General features: G+C 43.7%; 2 protein-coding genes across 7 annotated transcripts; one reads left to right on the top strand and one right to left on the bottom strand.

The window, feature by feature from the left end:
• The first annotated feature begins 230 nt into the window (after positions 1 to 230).
• LOC107382661 (copine-3) lies at positions 231 to 19,740 on the top strand. Of its 6 annotated transcripts, none has more exons than XM_070553070.1 (17): positions 231 to 326; positions 787 to 923; positions 1,090 to 1,269; positions 1,399 to 1,473; positions 1,556 to 1,627; positions 1,722 to 1,802; positions 1,926 to 2,015; positions 3,217 to 3,315; positions 3,484 to 3,570; positions 3,677 to 3,736; positions 3,806 to 3,939; positions 12,143 to 12,197; positions 12,275 to 12,326; positions 12,429 to 12,562; positions 12,670 to 12,906; positions 14,370 to 14,416; positions 16,330 to 19,740. In XM_070553070.1, exons 2-17 carry the CDS (start codon positions 792 to 794, stop codon positions 16,361 to 16,363), a joined length of 1,569 nt encoding a protein of 522 aa, XP_070409171.1. In that variant the 5' UTR covers positions 231 to 326; positions 787 to 791; the 3' UTR covers positions 16,364 to 19,740. The 6 variants fall into 6 exon arrangements, with proteins under 6 accessions (XP_070409171.1, XP_070409170.1, XP_070409168.1 ...); XM_070553069.1 differs by having other exon boundaries at positions 14,370 to 14,469; XM_070553067.1 differs by lacking the exon at positions 14,370 to 14,416.
• idi1 (isopentenyl-diphosphate delta isomerase 1) lies at positions 16,663 to 21,320 on the bottom strand. Its single transcript, XM_015954903.3, has 7 exons — positions 21,199 to 21,320; positions 19,470 to 19,615; positions 18,671 to 18,843; positions 18,511 to 18,603; positions 18,313 to 18,443; positions 18,131 to 18,235; positions 16,663 to 18,064 (listed from the first exon to the last, which is right to left on the bottom strand). Exons 1-7 carry the CDS (start codon positions 21,205 to 21,207, stop codon positions 17,852 to 17,854), a joined length of 870 nt encoding a protein of 289 aa, XP_015810389.1. The 5' UTR covers positions 21,208 to 21,320; the 3' UTR covers positions 16,663 to 17,851.
• Position 21,321: the final 1 nt, after the last annotated feature.

Here is a 21,321-nt window from a genome sequence, read left to right as displayed (position 1 = left end):
ATAATAATGAGATAGCTTAGTCATAATTATGCGACAATAGTTTTTTTTTTAATCTTAGTGGCGGAATGGGTTTCCATACAGGTCTCCTAATTACAACATAATTTTCTGATTTCCGATTTATTTGTTGAGATTTATTAACCGTAACGTTGTAGGGATCTGATGTGTTCAATTTTTTTCTGGAGGAACTGTTTTATGGAATGGAGCAGTTTGTTCATTAAATGTTCAAACGGCTTGCCCTAACCAAGGAAAAAGCTCGGGCTCCTGGGCGTGGCGCAGTGCTGTCTTCCTCTTCCTCTGCCTGCGTCAAGAGCTTCATGTTTTCAGCGGTAAGATTTAATAATTAGCACCAAACTCTGTGGAAGTCAGCGCGATAAACACGTTATTTGTGACTTGGTGAGTAAGTACTGCTACTTCGTCACGTTAGCTCCGCTAGCTCATAAGGAACGAGGCTAATGCTAGTTAGCGAGTTAGAGAACATGTCGCTGATTAAAACAAGCTGCTGTTACTTTAAGCTGCATCAGGAATGCTCGTGTTTACTAATTACTGCACACTGGACTCGGCCCGGATGACGTCAGGAACTTTTACAGTTAAAGACTTGTAAAGTCAGTTGTTTGGGTGTAGTTTGCGGCAGTAAGGTGGTTGTAGCTGTTAGTGAAAACTCACCAAGGCAAAACAAACCCCACATGACAAAGTTGTGGTTTAGGTAGAATTAAACCTGTGTGTGTGTGTGTGTGTGTGTGTGTGTGTGTGTGTGTGTGTGTGTGTGTGTGTGTGTGTGTCCTGCAGACATAATGGCTGTCCAGTGTGTTACCAAGGTGGAGCTCACCGTGTCCTGTCAGAACCTCCTGGACAAGGACATCAGCTCCAAGTCGGACCCCTTGTGTGTGCTGCTGATGAGTAACTCTAATTCTCAGTGGTATGAGGTCAGTAGGGTGAACGTTTACAGACTTCAGTATGAAAACCTGTCAGGTCACACTCCTTGTCAGCTGTGTTAATCATTGACTGTTTCTCCACCGTAACTTGTGTCCATCCATACCTGCTGCTCCATCTGCTCCTCTCACTTTTTGCATCCTGTTTTTTACCCGATAGGCGGACCGAACAGAGAGAGTCCAGAACTGCCTCAATCCAAAGTTTGCCAAAAAGTTTGTTGTTGACTATTACTTTGAAATAGTTCAGACGCTGAAGTTTGGGATTTATGACATTGACAATAAAACAGTAGACCTGAGTGATGATGACTTCCTGGGGGAGCTGGAGTGCACTTTGGGTCAGGTAGGCAAACTCCAAAACTCTTTTTTTCCCTGGAAAATGACAGCTGATTCTGATTTAGCCTAAAGCGTGTTCTGCTTTTCCACATGGACTACTAAATACTCTCTTTACTCCCCCTGAACCTGCTTTTAGGTTGTATCCAGCAAGAACCTGACCAGACCTCTGATCCTGAAGAACAAGACGCCAGCAGGAAAGGGGACCATCACAGTGAGTGTCAGAGACGGCAGGATGCCATAGCATGTTTTTGTTTTATCCTCTTTAAAGCATTTCTCTTTTGTTGGTGTTGTAGGTCACTGCTGAGGAAATTAAAGACAACAGGGTGGTGAATTTTGAGGTGCAGGCGAGGAAACTAGACAACAAGGTAACTTTTTTTTTCCCCCTAAATGCATTCAGTTTTCTATATTCGGAGGCATTTTGCTCACTAGTGTGTTTTATTTGGTTATCTTTACTCTCAGGATTTATTTGGGAAGTCAGACCCTTATTTGGAATTCCACAAGCAGACAGAAAGTGGGTGGCAGCTTGCTCACAGGACCGAGGTAAACACTTTTCGTAGATGAGAGATAAATATGGATGTCCCTCTGAACTAAACCTCGGATGCCGCCCTGGCTCTTGGATATTAAACCTGCGTAAAGTTGGATTGTTTTTATTTTTATTTTCAGGTTGTGAAGAATAACTTGAATCCAACGTGGAAGCCCTTCCGAATCCCCCTTCAGTCTCTTTGTGGAGGAGACATGGAGAAACCTATCAAGGTAAACGTTAGGTGTGATTTAAGCTCCTATTAGCTGTTTGCTTTTCACAATCAAGTATCACGTCCTCCTGAACGAGTATTTAGTGCTGCGTGATGATTTTCTCTAATCCCTGAAGCGAGCATGTCAGGATGGAAGCTGTTTGGCAGCAGGCAGGACAAGTGAGTTGCCCACAAAGCTTCTCTGTCTTCTGTCTGTTCTGGTCACCTGCTGACTGAGGCCTAGTCCACACGTAGCCGGTTTTTTTTAAAAACGAATATCCGCCCCTCCAAAAACTTGCATCCACACCACCTCGTTTAAAAAAAAACTGTCCACACGTACCCGGATAAATACGCTGTTAAGGACATGCCAGACCTGTAGGCGGCAGTACTTCCCCCATTCTTAACCTCGTCCTTCGTCTGTGGTCTTCCGCAAGGAGCAGTAATTCCGCTTGCAACAACAAACAAGCAAAAAGCGCTTGGACAATTGATAAAGCGAGCGCAGCTCTGAGGGCATCCAAGTTGTCGGCTAGTGTAAACACAGGTCGCACACGTGATGTCAGCATTTTTTTGTCGCGGAAAGTGACGTTGCGGATCATAAAACTCCGGTTTCGTCTGTCCACACGCAGACACCCAAAACGGAGAAAACGCAGATCTTCACTTTGGCCAGAGTTTTTAAAAAGATCCGTTTTCGTGTGAAAAAACTCTGTTTTCGTGTGGATGACAGGCCAAAACGTAGAAAAATATCTACGTGTTGGCAGATCCCCGGCTGCGTGTGGACAGGGCCTCAGTGTGAGTGAAGTGGATGGGGACACTAGAAGACATTGCATCAAGGGTGTCTCCAGCTGTTTGACTTTCTATCTCCAGAGCAGCCCTCTGATGGAAACATTAGAGGTCTACTTCCTGTCTGTCCATGACAGTTGTGTCTCGGATTTTTCTTGAAACACTCGAGCAAGATTGGTCCATCTGTTTAGTCCACCTGCAGAGACACGGGTCACTCAAACAACAAAAGGTGTCTCGTCCACCTGAGGTGGAACACAATGATGCAGATGAGGGAGGCTTTGTTTCAACGTGGCTTCCAGATCTATGTTTACGGGTTTTTTCCTGAAGATTTCATTAAAATTCCATCTTTTGTAGTTTGAGTGTTTCATCACACACGTTGTGGGAATGCAGATCCGTCCCCGTCCTTCAGCTTGGAGCTGGTCTAACACTGTCACCCGTTTCAGGTGGAGTGCTACGACTACGACAACGACGGCTCTCATGATCTTATCGGCTCCTTCGAGACCACATTGAAACGTCTCCAGGAGGCCTCCCAGACCTCTCCGGTAAGAACGCAGGCGTGTGTGTGTGTGCGGTTTTGTAACAAAGAGTCAACTAGACATCTTACAACAGGTCTAACCTGTCGGTCTGACTCACTCGCTCACCTCTGCTCTGATTTGTCTGTATGTAGAAGCAGCTTTATTTCTTGTGTCCTCTCTGGTTTTGTCTTGCAGGCAGAGTTTGAATGCATCAACAGTAAAAAGAAGCAGAAGAAGAAAGGCTACAAGAACTCTGGCGTCGTGTGTGTGAAGCTGTGCCAGGTGTGGGGCGTGTTCGTGTTTTTTGTCCTCTCCCTGTGAAGCAGCAGGATGGAGGGGGCACTAGACACTGTTTATGTCCTTCAGTAAGATGGTGTTTGTCTCATAGGTTGTGAAGGAGTACACCTTCCTGGATTATATAATGGGGGGCTGTCAGATCAACTTCACTGTGAGTTTTCGCTCCTCCATGACTACCTTTGAGTGTTTTCCATGCTGTAACCATTGTTTTTGCTGATAGGTAGCGGTGGACTTCACAGGCTCCAACGGGGACCCCAGATCTCCCGACTCCCTGCATTACATCAGTCCTCAGGGCGTTAACGAGTACCTCACTGCTATTTGGTCTGTGGGGAACGTCATCCAGGACTATGACAGGTAGGACTGCTCTTTCTAGTGCCCGAGACAGCTGCCTTTAACTGATGTAGAGTTGAATCTAACCTCAGACCAGCAGTAATTCAGCTGTTCAGATGCAGTTTTTATAACTGAGCTCTTACAGGTGTGTGTTAACATGACACTAGGCAGGAAACACACCAGAACAGCTGTCATGCTGTTGTTTAAGTCCTTTCAGTTATTTATTTTTTTATTATGCATAAAATTGCTCTGGATACACTGGAAGTGCTCCATTCTGCTGCTGCTGCTTGTGATGTTTACCACTGATGGTGGCACGGTCTGTCTCCGGTGTGTGCTAGGCTTACAGGTTTATAAACAACGTTAGCACAGCTATTTAAATGACTGCAGCAACACCCCGACCTCTTCTGTGTTCAGACCAGCTAAGTTATCTGAAATGAGTAAGATCGTAATCAGGGTATCTGCGGGTCCTTAAAAAGTCTTAAAAAGTCTTAAATTTGCTTTTCCAAATTTAAGGCCTTAAAAATGACTAATAATCCTTAAATACAGTTTCCAAAGGTCTTAAATTACCAAAGACCCAATAAACAAGATTATTTTATTTCTAATAAAATTTCGTGAATTTCTAGTTGGTGTTCAGCATTATTTGTGTATGATATTGGCATAAGTGGAACCGTATACATTCAGTGAAAGGGGGCTATTTTTAGATGGGCACATTAGCTGGTTAAGCTAGTGGGAGCTTGCGCCATGGGAAAGTGCATGGGAACTGGATGGCTAATCCCACATTCGCGACGTTCCAGGCAATAGCTGGAAATCATAGCTTAAATTTAATTTTTAAAAACGGCTTAAATTTGGTCAAAGTGTTCTTAAAAAGGTCTTAAAAAGTATTAAATTTGGCTCCCTTAAACCTGCAGATACCCTGGTAATTAATCTTTCCACAGCAGCGTTCATAGTGACCTAAATGTTAAATGAGGATGAATCTCACACTTGATAGCTTTTTAAACATTAAAGCACCGTCCACTGCAGATGCACCTAGCTAGCTGGTGTGAGGGGAGAGGATACAGAAGATGGATGGTAAGTAAAGCTTGGTTTATGGTTGACGCATTCACTTTCCACTTGGTGATGCGGCTCGCGGATGGAACGCACTTCACAAGTCGCAGCGTTTATGGTTCATGCGGCTTGTCTCTGCGGTGAGCCAATATTCTCCCAAACTGAACGGGGCAGCATGGAGCTCTACGGCATGCATCCAACACTACACCATAGTAGAAGTAAAAATTACTGTTGCTTACAACACGGCATTCCAGCATTTTTGAACAGCGTCCTCGTCTTTTCCGACAGTGCGAGCTATTTCTCTCCAAGAATTATTAACAACATGGTGATCACGGTGATCTTTGAGAGCTGAATCATACAAATGTCTGTATTTACAAACCTCTGCCATACTAGTTCTTGCCAGTACGCCATGTTTTTCCACGTCCGACCGTCCGCGTGGTTAGAAAATTTCCTAGGTGCGCGGTGCGGAAAGTTTGGGCCGTGTGGATAGATCAAAGTGAGTTATTGAGACAGTTCTTTGGTGTGTAATAGAGAAATAAGTTTGCATCAAAAAGGCAGAGAATGAAGGGTTTAAGCTTAAGAAAATTTTTATTTCTTTTTTGTGAGGGAGATTTATCGGCCATTATATCACTATCGGCCTTTGTTAAAAGTTTTATATCGGTATCGGTCCCAAAAAAAGCATATTGGTCAGGCCCTACTTTAAAGTGCAGCCTGTGACTTTCTAATCAAGAAGAAGAAAATATCATTTCTATAGCGCCTCTCAAGATCAAAATCACGAGGTGCTTCACAAAAACAAAAAATGTAAAAAGATAAAAAAGAATTTAGAAAATGTTTAAAAATATATTTAAAATGAGTAAAAAAATAGACAACTGTGATAAAAAATGTTAAACAGAGAGAGAGTGAACAGGAAAGAAGGAAATCAGTGGATCCTGAGGAAGGTGGAATAGGTGGGGAGAGCAGAATAAAGAGAGAGTGGTGAAGAAGGTCACACAAAAGCCACTTTGAACAAGTGAGTTTTCAGCTGCATTTTAAAGGAGACCACTGAGTCCACTGATCTCAGGCTCAGGGGGAGAGAGTTCCAGAGTCTGGGGGCCACAGCAGCAAATGATCTGTCACCTTTGGTCTTTAGCCTGGTGCTTTGATCACTGGACCTCAGGGACCTGCTGGGGGTGTAGGGACACAGAAGATCACCAATGTAAGATGGTGCTTGTCCATGTAAGGCCCTATAGACCAGAACCAGGATCTTGAAATGAACCCTGAAGTTGACTGGCAGCCAGTGAAGCTGGAGGAGAAGCGGGGTGATGTGGGTGTGTTTGGAGGACTTGGTCAGAAGCCAAGCACAGGCCTTCTGAACCACCTGTAGACGGTTCAGGGAGGTTCTGCTTAGACACGTGAAAAGAGAGTTGCAGTAGTCTAAGCGTGAGGAGATGAAGGAGTGGATAACTGTCTCAAGTTCAGAGCGGCACAGAATGGGACTCAGCTTAGCAATGTTCCTGAGATGGAAGAAGGAAGAGCGAACAAGAGAACTGACATGAGAATCCAGGGTGAGAGTTGGGTCAAAGGTCATAGCAAGATTCCTGACGGAAGGTTTGGTGAGAAGCAAGCTGACCAAGAGAGTCTCTGACTTTGGAAACCAGCTTGTCTGGGGCACAGATGAGGATCTAAGTCTTATCTTCATTCAGCTGTAGAAAGCTCTCAGCCATCCAGGTTTTGATAGAGACTAAGCAGGTGTGTAACAGCTGCAGCTTAGACATCTCTTGGAGCTTAAAGGAGATGTACAGTTGGATGTCATCTGCATAAATATGGTAGGAGATTCCTTTGAAGGAGCTCAGGATGTGCCGAAGAGGAAGCAAATAGAGGAGGAAGAGCAGAGGCCCCAGCACAGAACCTTGTGGGACACCATGGGTAAGGGTGGTGGTGGAGGACCTAAACTTGGAGACGGCCACAGAAAAGGAGCGCTCAGAGAGATGAGAACCACTCCAGAGCAGAGGGACTTCCAATGTCTCTTGGCTCTGCTGCATGTTTATTTGTTTATTTAAGCATGCCCTTATGAGACTGTAAATGTTTTGATTAATCCAGGGACTTTTCCTCTTGCTAGAAAAAGTAGCCTGCTTAACAGGAGCTACTTTATCTAAGATACTGCAGCATTGTTTATCCAGTGACTGGATGAACAAGCTTGGATCATCACCCTGAACTGAGCTGCTGTCAAATAATCTAGAAAATCCATCCACTGCTGACTGATTAATGATACGTCTCTTTGTTTAGGTTGTGAGGGACAGATTCAACATTAGATAGGACATTAAAGAAAATGCAGCTGTGGTCACTCACATGAACCTCATCAACATGTGAATGATTTATTTTTAGTCCCAAAGAGAAAACAAGATCTAGAGCGTGGCCCATTTTGTGTGTGGGGCCTGAAACGTGCTGCTCTAAGTTAAAAGACTCCATAATAGACATGAACTCCACTGCTGTGCTACAGTTAGGATCATTAATGTGTAAGTTAAAGTCACCAAGGATTAAAACTTTTTCTAGTTTGATCATTGATGATAGAAAATCTGCTAATTCAGAGAGAAAAGGGCCAGCTGGACCGGGAGGTCGGTAGATTAAAATACAGTGAAATACATTTTGTAACCCTGCTTTGATGACCTGACATTCAAAAGTTGTAAAAGGGCCATTTTTCACCAGATTACACACATGTTTGTCTTTAAAGGCCACTGCAAGACCTCCACCACGATGTGTTGGGACTGGTGTGGTAAACGCAGAGCCGTTTAGAATCAGAATCAGAAGTTTTTATTGCCATATTGTGCCAAGTCACAACATTAGGAAATCGCTGCGGTATTTTGGTGCAGAAGGTAAGAAGGAAAAAAAATTAAGAGATAAGCAAGATAAGAACTAATAAAACACTCATGATAAAATTATTAATGTAAAAAGTGGCAGGAATTAGAGAAGCAGCTATCTACCCCATGTAGGTACTAATCTGAGTGTTTGCTGAATGTTTCAAGCACAGCATCGGGTCACGTGACTGGGACCAATCAACTTGAGTGGGCTGCCCTAGGATTTTCATTCAAAAGTCCAACTGCAGAGGGGAAGAAACTGTTTTTGTGGCGAGAGGTTCTGGTCCGAATGGATTTGAGCCTTCTGCCAGATGGGAGCGAGTCTTGGAGACTGTGTCCAGGGTGACACGAGTCAGCTATTACCCGACCTGCACGCCTCAATGTCCTAGAGGTGTACAGATCTTGAATGGAGGGGAGTTTGCAGCCAATGACCTTCTCTGCAGAGCGCATGACACGCTGCAGCCTCTTCTTGTCCCTGGTGGTAGCTCCAGCGTACCACACGGTGATGGAGGAGGTGAGGATGGACTCGATGATAGCGGTGTAGAACTGCCTCATCGACTGTGGTGATAGGTTGAATTTCTTCAACTGCCTCAGGAAGTACATCCTCTGCTGGGCCTTTTTTCTGATGGTGGTGTTGGTGGGCTCCCATTTGAGGTCCTGGGTGATAGTGGTGCCCAGAAAGCGACATGAGTCCACCATCGTGATGGGAGTGTCAGACAGGTTTAAGGGGGGATGGGGTGTGTGTGCTTCCTAAAGTCCACAACAACCTCCGCTGTCTTCTGGGTGTTTAGCACCAGGTTGTTGTGGCTGCACCAGGACACCAGCCGTTCAGCCTCCATTCTGTAAGCGGGCTCATCCCCATTAGAGATGAGTCCGATGATGGTGGTGTCGTCAGCAAACTTAATTAGTTTGACAGACTCATGCTTGGAGGTGCAGCTGTTGGTGTACAGGGAGAAGAGCAGAGGGGAAAGAACACAGCCCTGTGGTGAGCCGGTGCTGATGGTCCGTTGGTCCGAGACATTCTTCCCCAGCCTGACTTGTTGTTTCCTGTCCGTCAGGAAGTCAGTGATCCACCTGCAGATGGGGTCAGGCACGTTCATCTGGGATATTTTGTCTTTGTTTAGTGGACATACTTCATTGAAATGTACAAAATCTTGCTGCCACGTCTCCGTAAGAAATAAATAGTCCAACTTTTCCCTGGTGAACAGCTCATTTAACATAAATGTGTAGGGTTTGAGAAATTGAATGCTTTTAGAGCTCAATATATATTACCTCTACTTATGACCAATAAGCTGTGATACTCTATATAAATATAGAATATCAACCTGCTTGGTCTTGTGTATTTAATCAGAAGATTCTAGGATTCTTTGTTTATTCAGGGATTGTACACACTGTTTTGATTCAGAAAAGAGTCAGGTTTATAAAAGTAAGAATTTATTTTACAAACAATTAAAACATGACAGGTTAACCAACATTTACTGTGATGGATGGAACTAGATGTGATTTATGAACCTATGTGTGAATGCGATGTTATCAGAACTTCCGTATCTAGGAGAGCTGAGTTCTAGATGTAAAAGAATTTGGTTTGTGTTAAGCTATGAAGTTGATTATTATCAAAAGTATCAGACGCTATCTGTGTGTCTACTTCACCCGTTCTCTGAGACCCTCTTCGTGGATCCAAAGGTCAGAAAGGTCGGATGACCTCTGGCTCCCAGGTCCAGTAGATTGACCACAGCACCGACTCCTTCAGTCCAGAGATGTCTCGGGTCACGACAGATGGATGGAACTCTTAAGGAGTCTAAACAATATCAGCTTGTTCTGCAGGAACTGCTTGCTGTATCAGCTTCGCCGGTGCGAACAGATTTTGACGATGTGTCAAAAGCTTTGATGGGTTAAAGAGGTCTTGCTTCAGATGGCCGGTCTGAAGCTTTCTCAAGGACCGATGAATCACCAGAGTGATCCATTTTTAATGTTCTCATGTTATGATTTGTGTAGCCAACCAGAGGTTGACAAGTTATGGATTATTACCAAGACAACTGAGAAACACGCCTTCTTTGATCCGGATGCTCAAATCTGGGGTAAAGGGCTATCTATGTTTCACACGTTTAATTTTACTTTGTCCTTGTGTGAGTGCAAATGGTGATGACTTTGCCATATGAACATGCTGAAACATATATCAATCAATGTTATCATACTATAACATTCATTTCAAACTTCAGTCATTGAACACAGAGTAATGAAAACATTTCATAACTAATAATAATAAGTTCATAATTATTATAAGTAGCAATAAACAAACATTTATTTAATGATTATTTAACTTGTACGTTTTAGAAGTTCATATTTAATTTAAGAAATCATTCTTTGATTTAGCAACTAATCTGAGCTGTGAGTGTTCCTTATTTAGAGGCATGAAGAATCCTGTAGGACGATAAGGGAAGCTTGGACCTTGAGGAGAGAACATCGTTGTTGACGATGCGTTATCATGTGTTCAGAGCTGCAGAGAGGCTCTGAGCTCCAGCTGATGGGATGAAGGCAGGCCGATTTAAAGGGGCATTATGGAAGTTTGACAGCCAAAACATGTATAGAAATAATAGATGTCTTCTTCATACATTCTCCTGCAATGCCCTGGTCCTGTAGAATGAGCCCTGGCATTTTTACTGTGATTGCCTGTTTTTCTGTAAAATCACAGAAAAAGAGAGCTGCTCGGGTCGAGCAGGCTGCTTCATGCACGTTCACATTCTGGCATAGCCCGTAGCATTTGCTATCAGTAGCTTTAGCAGCAGAGAGTGAGGTAGTGCCAACTCAGCGACTTTGTCGCTGTTCCTAACGCCTAGTGATGAACCTAGCTACATTTCTGAGGACCCTTAGCTACTTTCTTCTAGATATCTCCTGCAAATTAGCAACAAAATAGCCATTTTCGCTCTGAACCGTTCTTTGAACGTTGTTTCAGCTGTCATTAAGAATATAAAAATTACAGATACAAAGGACATTACTGGCGCTTTAGCTCATCTGGTAAAACGTCGAACTCTCGTGTATAAGATCCGGGTTCAATTCTGGATGCGAACATAATTTATTTAGAGTTTATTCTTTACATTAATGGTATATTTTTTTACAGTAAGATGCCCAAATTTTTTATTGAGACTCGCTGAACGGCATTGAATTCACAGATGAAAAAGATGTGGGTTCAACTTTCATTTTGGAACAATTTTTCAAGCAAGGGAAGGGAAGCTCTGTGAAGCTGACGGACTGACCCTTCTTAAACTATTGTCGGCTGTGCTGAAGAGAAAAGGTACAGAACCAAATTATTTAATTAGCTGTGCGTTCTCCTGTCCTCTGTCCTTCGGGCCACACACACACACACAAACGGGACTGTCTCAGCTGTTATTTTCGTTAAGGAGTGTGCACGTACAGCATGTGCGCCTCGTGCACGAGCCTACTATTGAAGCTGCCGTTACGCTTTTGGCCTGAGGGGGCAATAGTGAGCATAAAAATTCTAAACTCCGTAAAGTCCCTTTAAAGGGAACACATGCAGTCTCGTGTCTCCATTTTAACCAGATGTTGAATGGTCAAACTGTACCTAAAAACTGGCCATTGCTGGACATTACAAAGGATTTGTTTGAGATGAAGCGGGCATTTAACAGGGCGCATTGATCTGAATCCTGGAGAACATTTGTCTTCTTAACCTGGTGGAGAGGGATGGGTCGTAAACATCTGGTGTTCTGGGCTCTCCGGCCATTAATACAGTTTATGTCTTTGCTGGTTGATAAATTAACTGGAATAGGGAAACTTAGGTTTGTCAACAGAAGACAACATTTTTGGAATTGTGACCTTTGGAAGACACACAGAAGACTGTTGCTTCATGGGAGGACTGTAGGGAGTGATGTTATTTGATGTGGAGGTTTGAGCAAAGGCCGAAGAAGGTGAAGATCTCTGGGATGTAAACCGTCATGTCTGTGGAAGGGAATCTACCATAGATGTATATCTATGGGACTGCACAGCATACCGGATGTTAGCGGTTAGCATGCTTGAGTCATGTCGGTTAGGGTGAATACCATCTCGCCTGAAAAAGGAGAAACTGTTCCAAAACAGGTTAAAATTATCGATGAAACCAAAACTGTGGGACCTGCAAGCAGACTGAAGCCAGGAGTGGAGAGAGAGCAGACGGCTAAAACGTTCATATCCACGAGAAATTGTGGGGATCGGGCCACAGATGAAAACAGACATTCCACTGCTCTTCAGAATGGCAAAGAGATGGTGGCAACCCTGAAGGAACACCCCCAGACAGCTACAGCTGACCTAAAGCGTGTTTTTGCTGCTTTTACCTGCATGGTTTCTGTTTTCTGTAGTGACAAGATGTTTCCTGCGTTTGGCTTTGGAGCTCAGATTCCACCCACATGGCAGGTACAGCGTGTTGAAATACGCCACAAGAGTTATCCACACTGTAGTTTCATCAGGTGCTGGTTTGTGTTTTCTTGCAGGTTTCTCATGAGTTTCCTCTCAACTTCAACGCCTCCAATCCGTTTTGTGCAGGTGTGATAGCACTATAAGCTAATGTCTACATGTGAGGCTGACACTCTTTCTGATGTGTTCCTACATGTTTGATCGTGTGTGTGTGTGTGTGTGTGTGTGTAGGTATAGAAGGTGTGGTGCAGGCCTACAGGGCATGTCTGCCTCAGGTTAAACTGTACGGTCCCACTAACTTCTCCCCCATCATCAACCACGTTGCCTGTTTTGCTAAGCAAGCGCTCCAGCAAACCACCGCATCAGTGAGTAGAAGAAATGACGTTCAGGAGCAAATGATGTCATCAGTTCCACCCAGACTGTTTTAGACAGTTAAGATGTTGTCCTGGTCCCTGTGTTGTCTGTCTTGAAGCAATACTATGTCCTGCTCATCATCACCGACGGAGTCATCACTGACATGGACGAGACGCGCAACTCCATCGTCAACGCCTCGCGGCTGCCCATGTCCATCATCATTGTCGGCGTCGGAGGGGCAGACTTCAGCGCCATGGAGTTCCTGGATGGAGACAACGGCCGTCTGCGCTCTCTAACCGGTGAAGTGGCTGTGAGGGACATCGTCCAGTTTGTGCCATTCAGGCAGTTTCAAAACGTGAGTCACCGTGGCAACCTGCACACGTTTTCGTCTTCATCTGTTTTCCTGATTTTGCTTGTTTTTGTTTTTAAAAGCTAATCCGTCTGTAAGACTTGCTGCTCGTTACTAGGGGTGTAACGGTACACTAAACTCGTATTCGGTTCGGTTCAGTGTTTTGAAGGGCTCTGTTTGATTAATTTTCGGTATATTATGATAATATTTATTTATTTATTTAATATCAGAAGCGGCTCCTATAGTGAGCAGAACCAGGTGTCATCACAGGCTGCTAATCTAGCATGATGTCTTGGATTATTTCACAGGTTATTTGTGCCACAGACAGAAATGCATAGATGCCCCGTGGGCTGGCGCTGTCTATTGGAGATGCCGTAATAGCCGACCGCCATTTTACATAGAATAGCCCCCAGTGCATTCATTTCTACTGAGGAAGGTGCTTACCCAACTAAAAAACACGTTTTATCAAGCTTTTTCACAAAATCAAACACAAGGTACGGCATGATGAATAAAATATAAATATGATTAAATACAAAATAAATATTAAATATAAAGTCCTATCAGGTAGGCTAGAAAAGTCACTAGTAATCCCATGTAATCTGTTTTCAATTGTATGCTGGTTGTTTTAACTGTAGGCTGCACAAAAACGTGCATAGTTGCTCACTCTGCATTGACTTTGGAGAGTGAGGAGACCCATACAACATGGCGGCAACGCTGTTACACTCTCCAGCACCCAACGGAGCATCTACATATTCATGTTTATGATTTGCGCAGCTCACTCTCATACAGACGAGTGTTTCACGTGTTTTTATTTCTTAAAAACTCACCTCACACCGCCCAGAGTTTCTTCTTTAAAACTCGTATTAAATAACGAGCGTCCTCCGCGCCGTATTTTTCGTTGTGAGATGAAAACTTTACATCGGTTGTCACTGCGGAAAAGTTCAGCAGATATGTTTGTTTACATGTTTGCCGCTGCGTGCCTGCACACTGGGAGAGAAGGGAGGGAGAGGCGACACGATCGGTCTCTACAGACTCCACAGCAGCAGCGACAGTCAGCTGGTTTGATCCACTCCGAAAGACGTTGATCAGAATTTGAAGATCACATGTTTTGAACGGAGATCGGGCGCTTGCAGCCATCATGCGTCACTCAATACAGCGTCCATGCGAAACTCGCCGAGGAACTTTCATCCGCTGCACTTAAATCATGCAAATGTGTTAAAAATTCATTATTTAACGGAACAAATAAACCGAAATGGTACACAAGTGGACCGAACCGAAATGGTTCGAATAACCCCCGTGAACCGGTACACCCCTACTCATTACACTGATTTCTAAATGGCATAAACACCACATAGCAGACTCTCCATCCTTCCATTACTTCTTTCCACCCTCAAATCTAAAGATGGCAGCCTCTGAAGCAAATTCTCATTTAGTTCATGTATCTTCCTTCTTTATCCGTTTCTTTTCAGGCGCCCAGCCAGGCTCTAGCCCAAAGCGTACTGGCCGAGTTGCCTCAGCAAGTTACCTCGTTCTTCAGTTCTTTCAAACTGAAGCCTCCCCGCGATCCCGGTCCTCCTGTGTTAACTCATTAAACCCTGCATTTCCTGCTCTGCCTGCATGATTACCCATATGAAGCCTTGTTCAGACCTGGTCCTGATTAGATCAACCAGAACTCGTCAGCACCAGATCTGAACAAAACTTTTATTACGAAACATCAGAGGAAGTGATTTCTGTTCTAATTCTCATATCTGTGTTCAGTCCTGCTCGTGCGGAGTCCGAAATGGAAAACACTTCTGCTTATGCCTGTTGGCTCTCGGGGCTTCAAGTATGGAGCTAGGATGGGAAAAATATTACATGCAACTTTTAACATCATTTTGTAACTTTGGTATGGTAACAATTCTCGTTTTGACACACGTAACTTTTGTTTTGTAGCATGTAATTCTCGTTATTATGTGTTACAATTAGGGTTGTCAAGGTATGAAAATGTAACCTCACGGTTATTGTGACCAAAATTATCACGGTTTTCGGTATTATCGCGATATTTTTTAAACGGTGTTGCATATGTTCAGAAAGCATTGATAGTTCTGTTCTACACAAACTGAAATAGTTTTGAAAAGGTTTAACAGTGTTTATTAAACCTAAAATAACACAAAGCCTTAGCAAAAGTGCAACTTTTCACAAGTAAAGGAACAAATAGCTTCTTTTTCTGGAACATGTTACAGTAGTCAGTGCAGGTTTAAATTATACAAATCCAAACATTCAAAACATAAACAATATGTAAACAAATCAAAGAAACACCACTTGTTTTCTCATATACTTGTTTTCTTCATTATCAAAATGAAAATCTAAAACTCCAGTCCACACTTGACTTGAGCGCTGTACAAGTCAACCTTAAAAAATCTGTATTTAAAATAAATAGCCACTTTAAACAAATGACTAAAATAACTACTACACTATGTAATCAAATCCAAATGTTCAAGTATAAATGGCATTGAATAAGTAAACAAATCAATGACAAGGAACTAATTGTATATTTCTCTTCATCATCAACAAATAAGATGCTTCATCCAGCAACAGGGTGTCCGTGACACGGTTTAAATGCTGCCAGAGGACACTGCGGCTGCAGTAAATAGTGACTCGTTGCATTCTCCCTCAACCAAAAGTCCTCACGTCATGCATTTAAGCTAAAATGCTAATGTTAACTTACCTTGCACTGGCTGTAGAGACGTGGGTGATGGTCACTCAGATGTGCCATTAGATTAGAAGTGTTGCTGCCTTTTGCAGACACTTGTTTCCTGCACGTTCTGCAAACGGGATAGCCGTCTTCTATTAACTGTCCCTCAGCATTTTTCAGAAATCCAAAATATGCCCATACTTCCGATTTAGTCTTCTTTGAGGGCTGATTGATGTCCTGGGCGCTGCCGTCTCCTCCTTTGGCCATTAGTTCAGCTTCAAAGTTTTTGTTGCAAACTAAAAAGTGCGTGTGCGCGGGAACTTCAGCAGAAGAGACGGTGGCTGGTAAGGGTCACCGCGCCTGAACCTCGGCCACGGTAAACCCACCGAGATAATTTAGTTTTTTAAAAACTGGACGGTTATTTTTATTGTCAACTTTTTTACCGGGGTTTACCGCTATACCGGTTACCGTGACAACCCTAGTTACAATACAAAAGTTACAAAACAAGTTACGTGTAATATAACCCCAATCCTAGCTCTATGTTCAAGCTGCAGGATTACAGCAATAGCTAGCCTTTCACTTCCTGTACTGCTGTGATGCTGCAGTATGCCTGCATGGTCACAAAGCTGTAAACTCCCTTCACCTGCATGATGCCCTACATGCTCACTCTTCTTCTCTGGTGGAATAATTAATGTCACAGAACCTGGTGGTGAAACGTTCATGGCTGCTGTTTTTTACCTTTCTTCCTCGTCCAGGCTCCTCGTGAGGCGCTGGCTAAGACAGTGTTAGCTGAAGTTCCAGCCCAGTTAGTGGACTTCTTCAACACCCTGAAGCTGAATCCTCCAAACCAAAATCCTGCACAAACCGTGACGCCTTAAAGCGTCCAGCCTGGTCTCCAGCCGATAGGAATGATGAGAAATGAGTCTTTAGACGTGAGTCAACCCAGCTCATGTCTGCACGCTTTGAGAGCATTTTAAGCAGCTGATCAGGGTAGATCTATATAATAAATCATGATTCTTTATTAGCTAACCCCCCCCCCCCCCACACACACACACACACACACCCCATCAATAAAGACTGCAGGATGATGTATTTTAAACTCAAAGTTTGATATTTATTAAGGTAAGATGTAAAAAATAGATTTTATTTCACTACTCTGACAATCCTAAAACAAGAATTTAATCAGTATCACTAAATCGACTTTAGCACAGAAAGATGAAACTGGTTGTGGCCCTGGCATCAGTGGTCCTATCAACATCTAGTCGCTAGAAATATACATATATTCTTATTTTTGGGTAAAGTGTAAGATTATTTTCAGTTAGACCTATAGCTTTATTCTTGTTTGGTTTATATGGTCCTGTTTTCTACCAACGAAACATAAATGCATGCGAGTCTTTGCTGGCTGCGGTTGTTGCTCATCTTTGGCACATTGGGGTTTACTTCAGGTCACTGTTTTTGTAGATGCATTTAACTGGACGACTTAAGAGACGCCAAACTTGCGTTTATATTTGTTGAATGTGCCAGTAACTTTTTGTTTAAAGTACCCAGGCTAGAGCCTTAGGTTTACACCTGGACCAACAGAGATGTTCAATATTAAACATGACCCGTTTACAGCTAAACTGTGCTTTTTAATTATGTTGAAACAAACTGCAATAATGCTTGGTGTATTTCTGCAGACTGCTGCTTTGCATCATACTAGGAGTGGGTAATGTGCTTCTGAGCATTCAGCTTGCAAATAAAACCGATGGTATTCTGTAAAAGTGGGCTGGTGGCCTCATTTTTATTAGTTTATAAGCCTGGATCATTAATGCTGCTGCTGCCACCTACTGGAGAGAAGACCAAACAGCTGATCACGTAGGGTTCCCATTTTCATAACTGGGACAAATGTAGTCAAATCAAAACTAGTCTCAATGGAGGTTTTTCCCACCAACAGAACCTTCCAACATGTTGCTTTCTATGCCATCATTACATACACCTCACCCAGCATGACTCCTAACATCAGAGGAAACTGATGAAGACTATATCGTTCAGAGCTACGATCAACCAATCAGCCGTTAGACCAAACATGTAAAAGGTACAAAGCCTACTGACCTGCCATCAGGCACTTTTACATACTGATTAAAAAATAATCTGCTTTTCTAACTAACCTCCTGCACAGACTCAACGGTGCAGCTCACTAGTCATCCCGGCAGCTCTGAAGAAGCCTAAAACACCTCCCCCTGCAGGTGTTGTCTCTGAAGGCCAGGTGAACACTGTGGGTGCACAACCTGGACGTGGTTACATGCGGTGGATGCTGCTGTGATCCATGAACTGTTTGAGGTCATGCAGGTTGTCCCACCACTTGAAGAGGAAGGTGTGTGCGATGAGGCTGAACCAGGGTGTGATCTCCAGCTCCTGGCGCGAGGCCTTTTCCAGCATCACCTTCAGCTCCTCTTTACTGACATAACAGTGGCTTTTAATCTCATTAGGATCTGGGCTCAACTCCACATCCTGCAGAAAGATAACAGTGGTATTAATCCGACTCGGGTCATCATCACAGACCCACTTCAGCTCTACCTTCTGCATGAAGAGGATGTAGTCGATCTCATGTTCTCCCCAAACGCCATCCGACTGGGCCTTGTAGTGAATCCTCGTTAAATATGTCATTTCTTCTGGCGGCACCTGGCATAAGAAAATGGAGATCAGTAGCAAAGCCTCAAGCCGCAGTAATCCTCTTCCAGTCAATGCACACAGCATACCTGTTCCAGAGGGATTCCCAGCTCAGCTTTGAGTCTTCTCTGAGCAGCCCTCCTCACTCCCAACGCATCCGTCTCCTCCAGCTCGCTGTCTGTGTGTAAGGGGTGGCTGCAGCATGTGTTTGTGAAGCAACCTACACACACACAGCCTATGAGCAGGAGTAGTTCACACATCACACAGACCGGTGTTTAAAGGCCAACCTGGAAAAGTGATTTTGGCATCGGATCGCTGCTGCAGGAGCAACTTCTCCTCACTGTTGAAGATGAAGACGCTGAACGCTCGATGCAGTAAGCCTGTGGGGGTGGGAGGTTGTTAAAAAGCAGATCAGCGCAGGTGTGTACATCTGAACCCAGCTCGCACCTTTATTGATGTTACAATTGAGGTGACAGTTTTTCTTGGTGTCGGCTCCGATCCTGCGGTCGCTCTCGTCGATAAGGATGCACATCTCAGAGAGCAGCTGCACCTGCTTCTCATCCAGGTGATCCGTGGTGATCTCAGGCATCCTGGCTGCAGGCTGCTGGCGTCTCACCTCGCTGAAGAACAGAGAGGCAACTTAACAATTCTAAGTGCAATTAAAGGAATGGCTAATCAAGAGATGTGACTGGTAAACTAAATTTAGAAGTCGTGGGTAATACCTGAACATACTTGGCTGATTACAAACAGCTTTAAAAAAATACCCTTTTATAACATTTTCCAATTTATCTTAAGAACTAAGTTATGTTTTGACTCACGAGGGTAAAACGGCTCTTAAACTCTATTTTTCCTGATTTTTAAAACTCTGTATCGGCCGTTGAAAACTCCACATCAGTCCACCTCTAGAATAATTTCAGATATTTCGCTGAAATATTTCGTTCTACCAACACCAACAGCTGTTTCCTTTGCCAGCAGTATTTACATGTAAAAAAAAAACTTTCATAATGCGGCTTGAGGAAAATAAAGGTGAATTATTAAAACCAAAAGGTCAGTACTACGATGTAAAGCAGAATTTAACCGAACTTTATCGACACTACGCGGCAGATATTTACTGTTACCGAGGTCAGACACGTGGAGCAATCAGCAGCATAAACAAACACCCTGCTTTAGGGCTTAAATTATAATCCTACTCCTCGTTGTTGTTAACCCCACACCGGTCCAGCGGTAGCGAGCAGCTCCTCCTCACCTGGACAAAGCTCTGCAGCAGGTCCGGACGGCAGGCCCGAGTCTTGCTGCAGCTCCTCGGCTGATACAGGGTACGTTTGATTTCAACACGCTGATTCCCTCCATGGACGCCGCCCGCAGCACCGCCCACACAGCTGGGGCCATGGCCTGACCGAAACAGGAAACCAATCAGAAGCAAGGGAGATAAGGCTGCGGGTAAAACCTGGAGAGAAGCCAGCACGACGGAGTCGGATGATAACGAGGTCAAAGGTGAACAGCAGCAGCTCCTGTTGCTGGAAAAAAAAAAACATTTTAATCTGTTGACACATTTAGTAACAGTTCATTTTTCTCCACATTTCCCCACCACCCCATTAGCTTAGCCTTTCAGAGGAGGCAGGAGCGCATGTCTGATGCACATTGTGACCAAGGGCGTAGGAACGACAACACCCCTCACCCCTTCCTCAGTCTCCTACGCCCTTGATTGTAACATGAGATGGCCTGGGTAAACCTTTGGAGCTCTGATATGTCAAAAAGCTTTCACTTTCTGCTGATCTGTTGAATGCACACAGAAAAAACTTATCAGAAGACATTTTTGTCATCAAGGACATCCTCATGACAAGACAGAGATGTAGATAAGGTTTGCAGGATTCATATATTCAAGGACTAAGATTTATTGTGAGAAAATATGGGACCCAGCAGACATCTTCTATGTCTGTACATAATGCATAATTACTGATATAAGAAAATCCTTGACATCTAAGTTTTTCCATGCAAGTTTGCATTTGTGCTGTGCTCGTGATTAAATAAAGTTAAAACAAAGGGTCTTCATTTTAAAATTTGAGTGGAGTTCCAACAATCTACAGCAACAACTATCTCCAGCGGTCAATGGGCAGTCTGGCAGGGTACACCCTGAACAGAGAGCCAGTCCATTGCAGGGCAACACAGGACAAACAATCATGCACGCACGCACACACACACCAAAGGACAATTTAGACAGACCAGTCAACCTAACAGTCATGTTTTTGGACTGTGGGAGGAAGCCGGAGTACCCGGAGAGAACCCACGCATGCACAGGGAGAACATGCAAACTCCATGCAGAAAGATCCCAGGCCGGGAAGTAAACCCAGGACCCACTCGCTGCAAGGCAACAGCTCTAACCAATGCGTCACTGTGCAGCCCCCCCCCCCCCCCCCCCCACACACACACACACATATATATATATTTTTTTTTTCTTTTTGGTGTAGACATATGACTAGTCACTGTTGAAGATGACGACTAGTCCTATGTCTGTGTCTCAGGTCTCAGTATGCTACATAGTTCTAGAACCCAAGTTCTTCATTTTTTATTTGTGGTTTTTAGTGGTTGAAGGTTGCAATGATAGCTTACTGCTAAAGTGCATTTACATTATTATTTTTCTTCAAGTTATTCTCTTAAGTGTTGCTACTGCTGTAAGTGCAAGTGAATTTCCCCACTGTAGGATCAAAAGTCTATTCTCTCTCTCGCTCTCTCTCATATATATATATATATATATATATATATATATATATATATATATATATCATTCAGTAGCCATCATACAATATAAATAGATGATCCATTCCAGTTTGATCCACTTCATCTCTTCCTGTTAACGCTGAAAGTGCACACGCCATCAGTCCATTGCACCACCCGGGCCTCTGACATCCAAAGTATGCAACGTTTGTTACATTTCCAACACACACGCAAATTTGTTGAAGCCGCCAGATACTTACAAAAACCATACTCTACAGCAGGGGGACCCAAAACGTCCTCCAAGGGTTATGCGCGTTTGTTTACCACGACGTTTCTTAGCGGAATCCAACAGTCGAGCCTTCAGTGTCTGCGTCTGACGTTAA

Source organism: Nothobranchius furzeri, chromosome 7 (assembly GCF_043380555.1).
Source record: "Nothobranchius furzeri strain GRZ-AD chromosome 7, NfurGRZ-RIMD1, whole genome shotgun sequence".
NCBI classification, from domain to species: Eukaryota; Metazoa; Chordata; class Actinopteri; order Cyprinodontiformes; family Nothobranchiidae; genus Nothobranchius; species Nothobranchius furzeri.
Note: the sequence above shows the minus strand (reverse complement) of the source record. Positions and strands in the feature narration are given on the sequence as shown.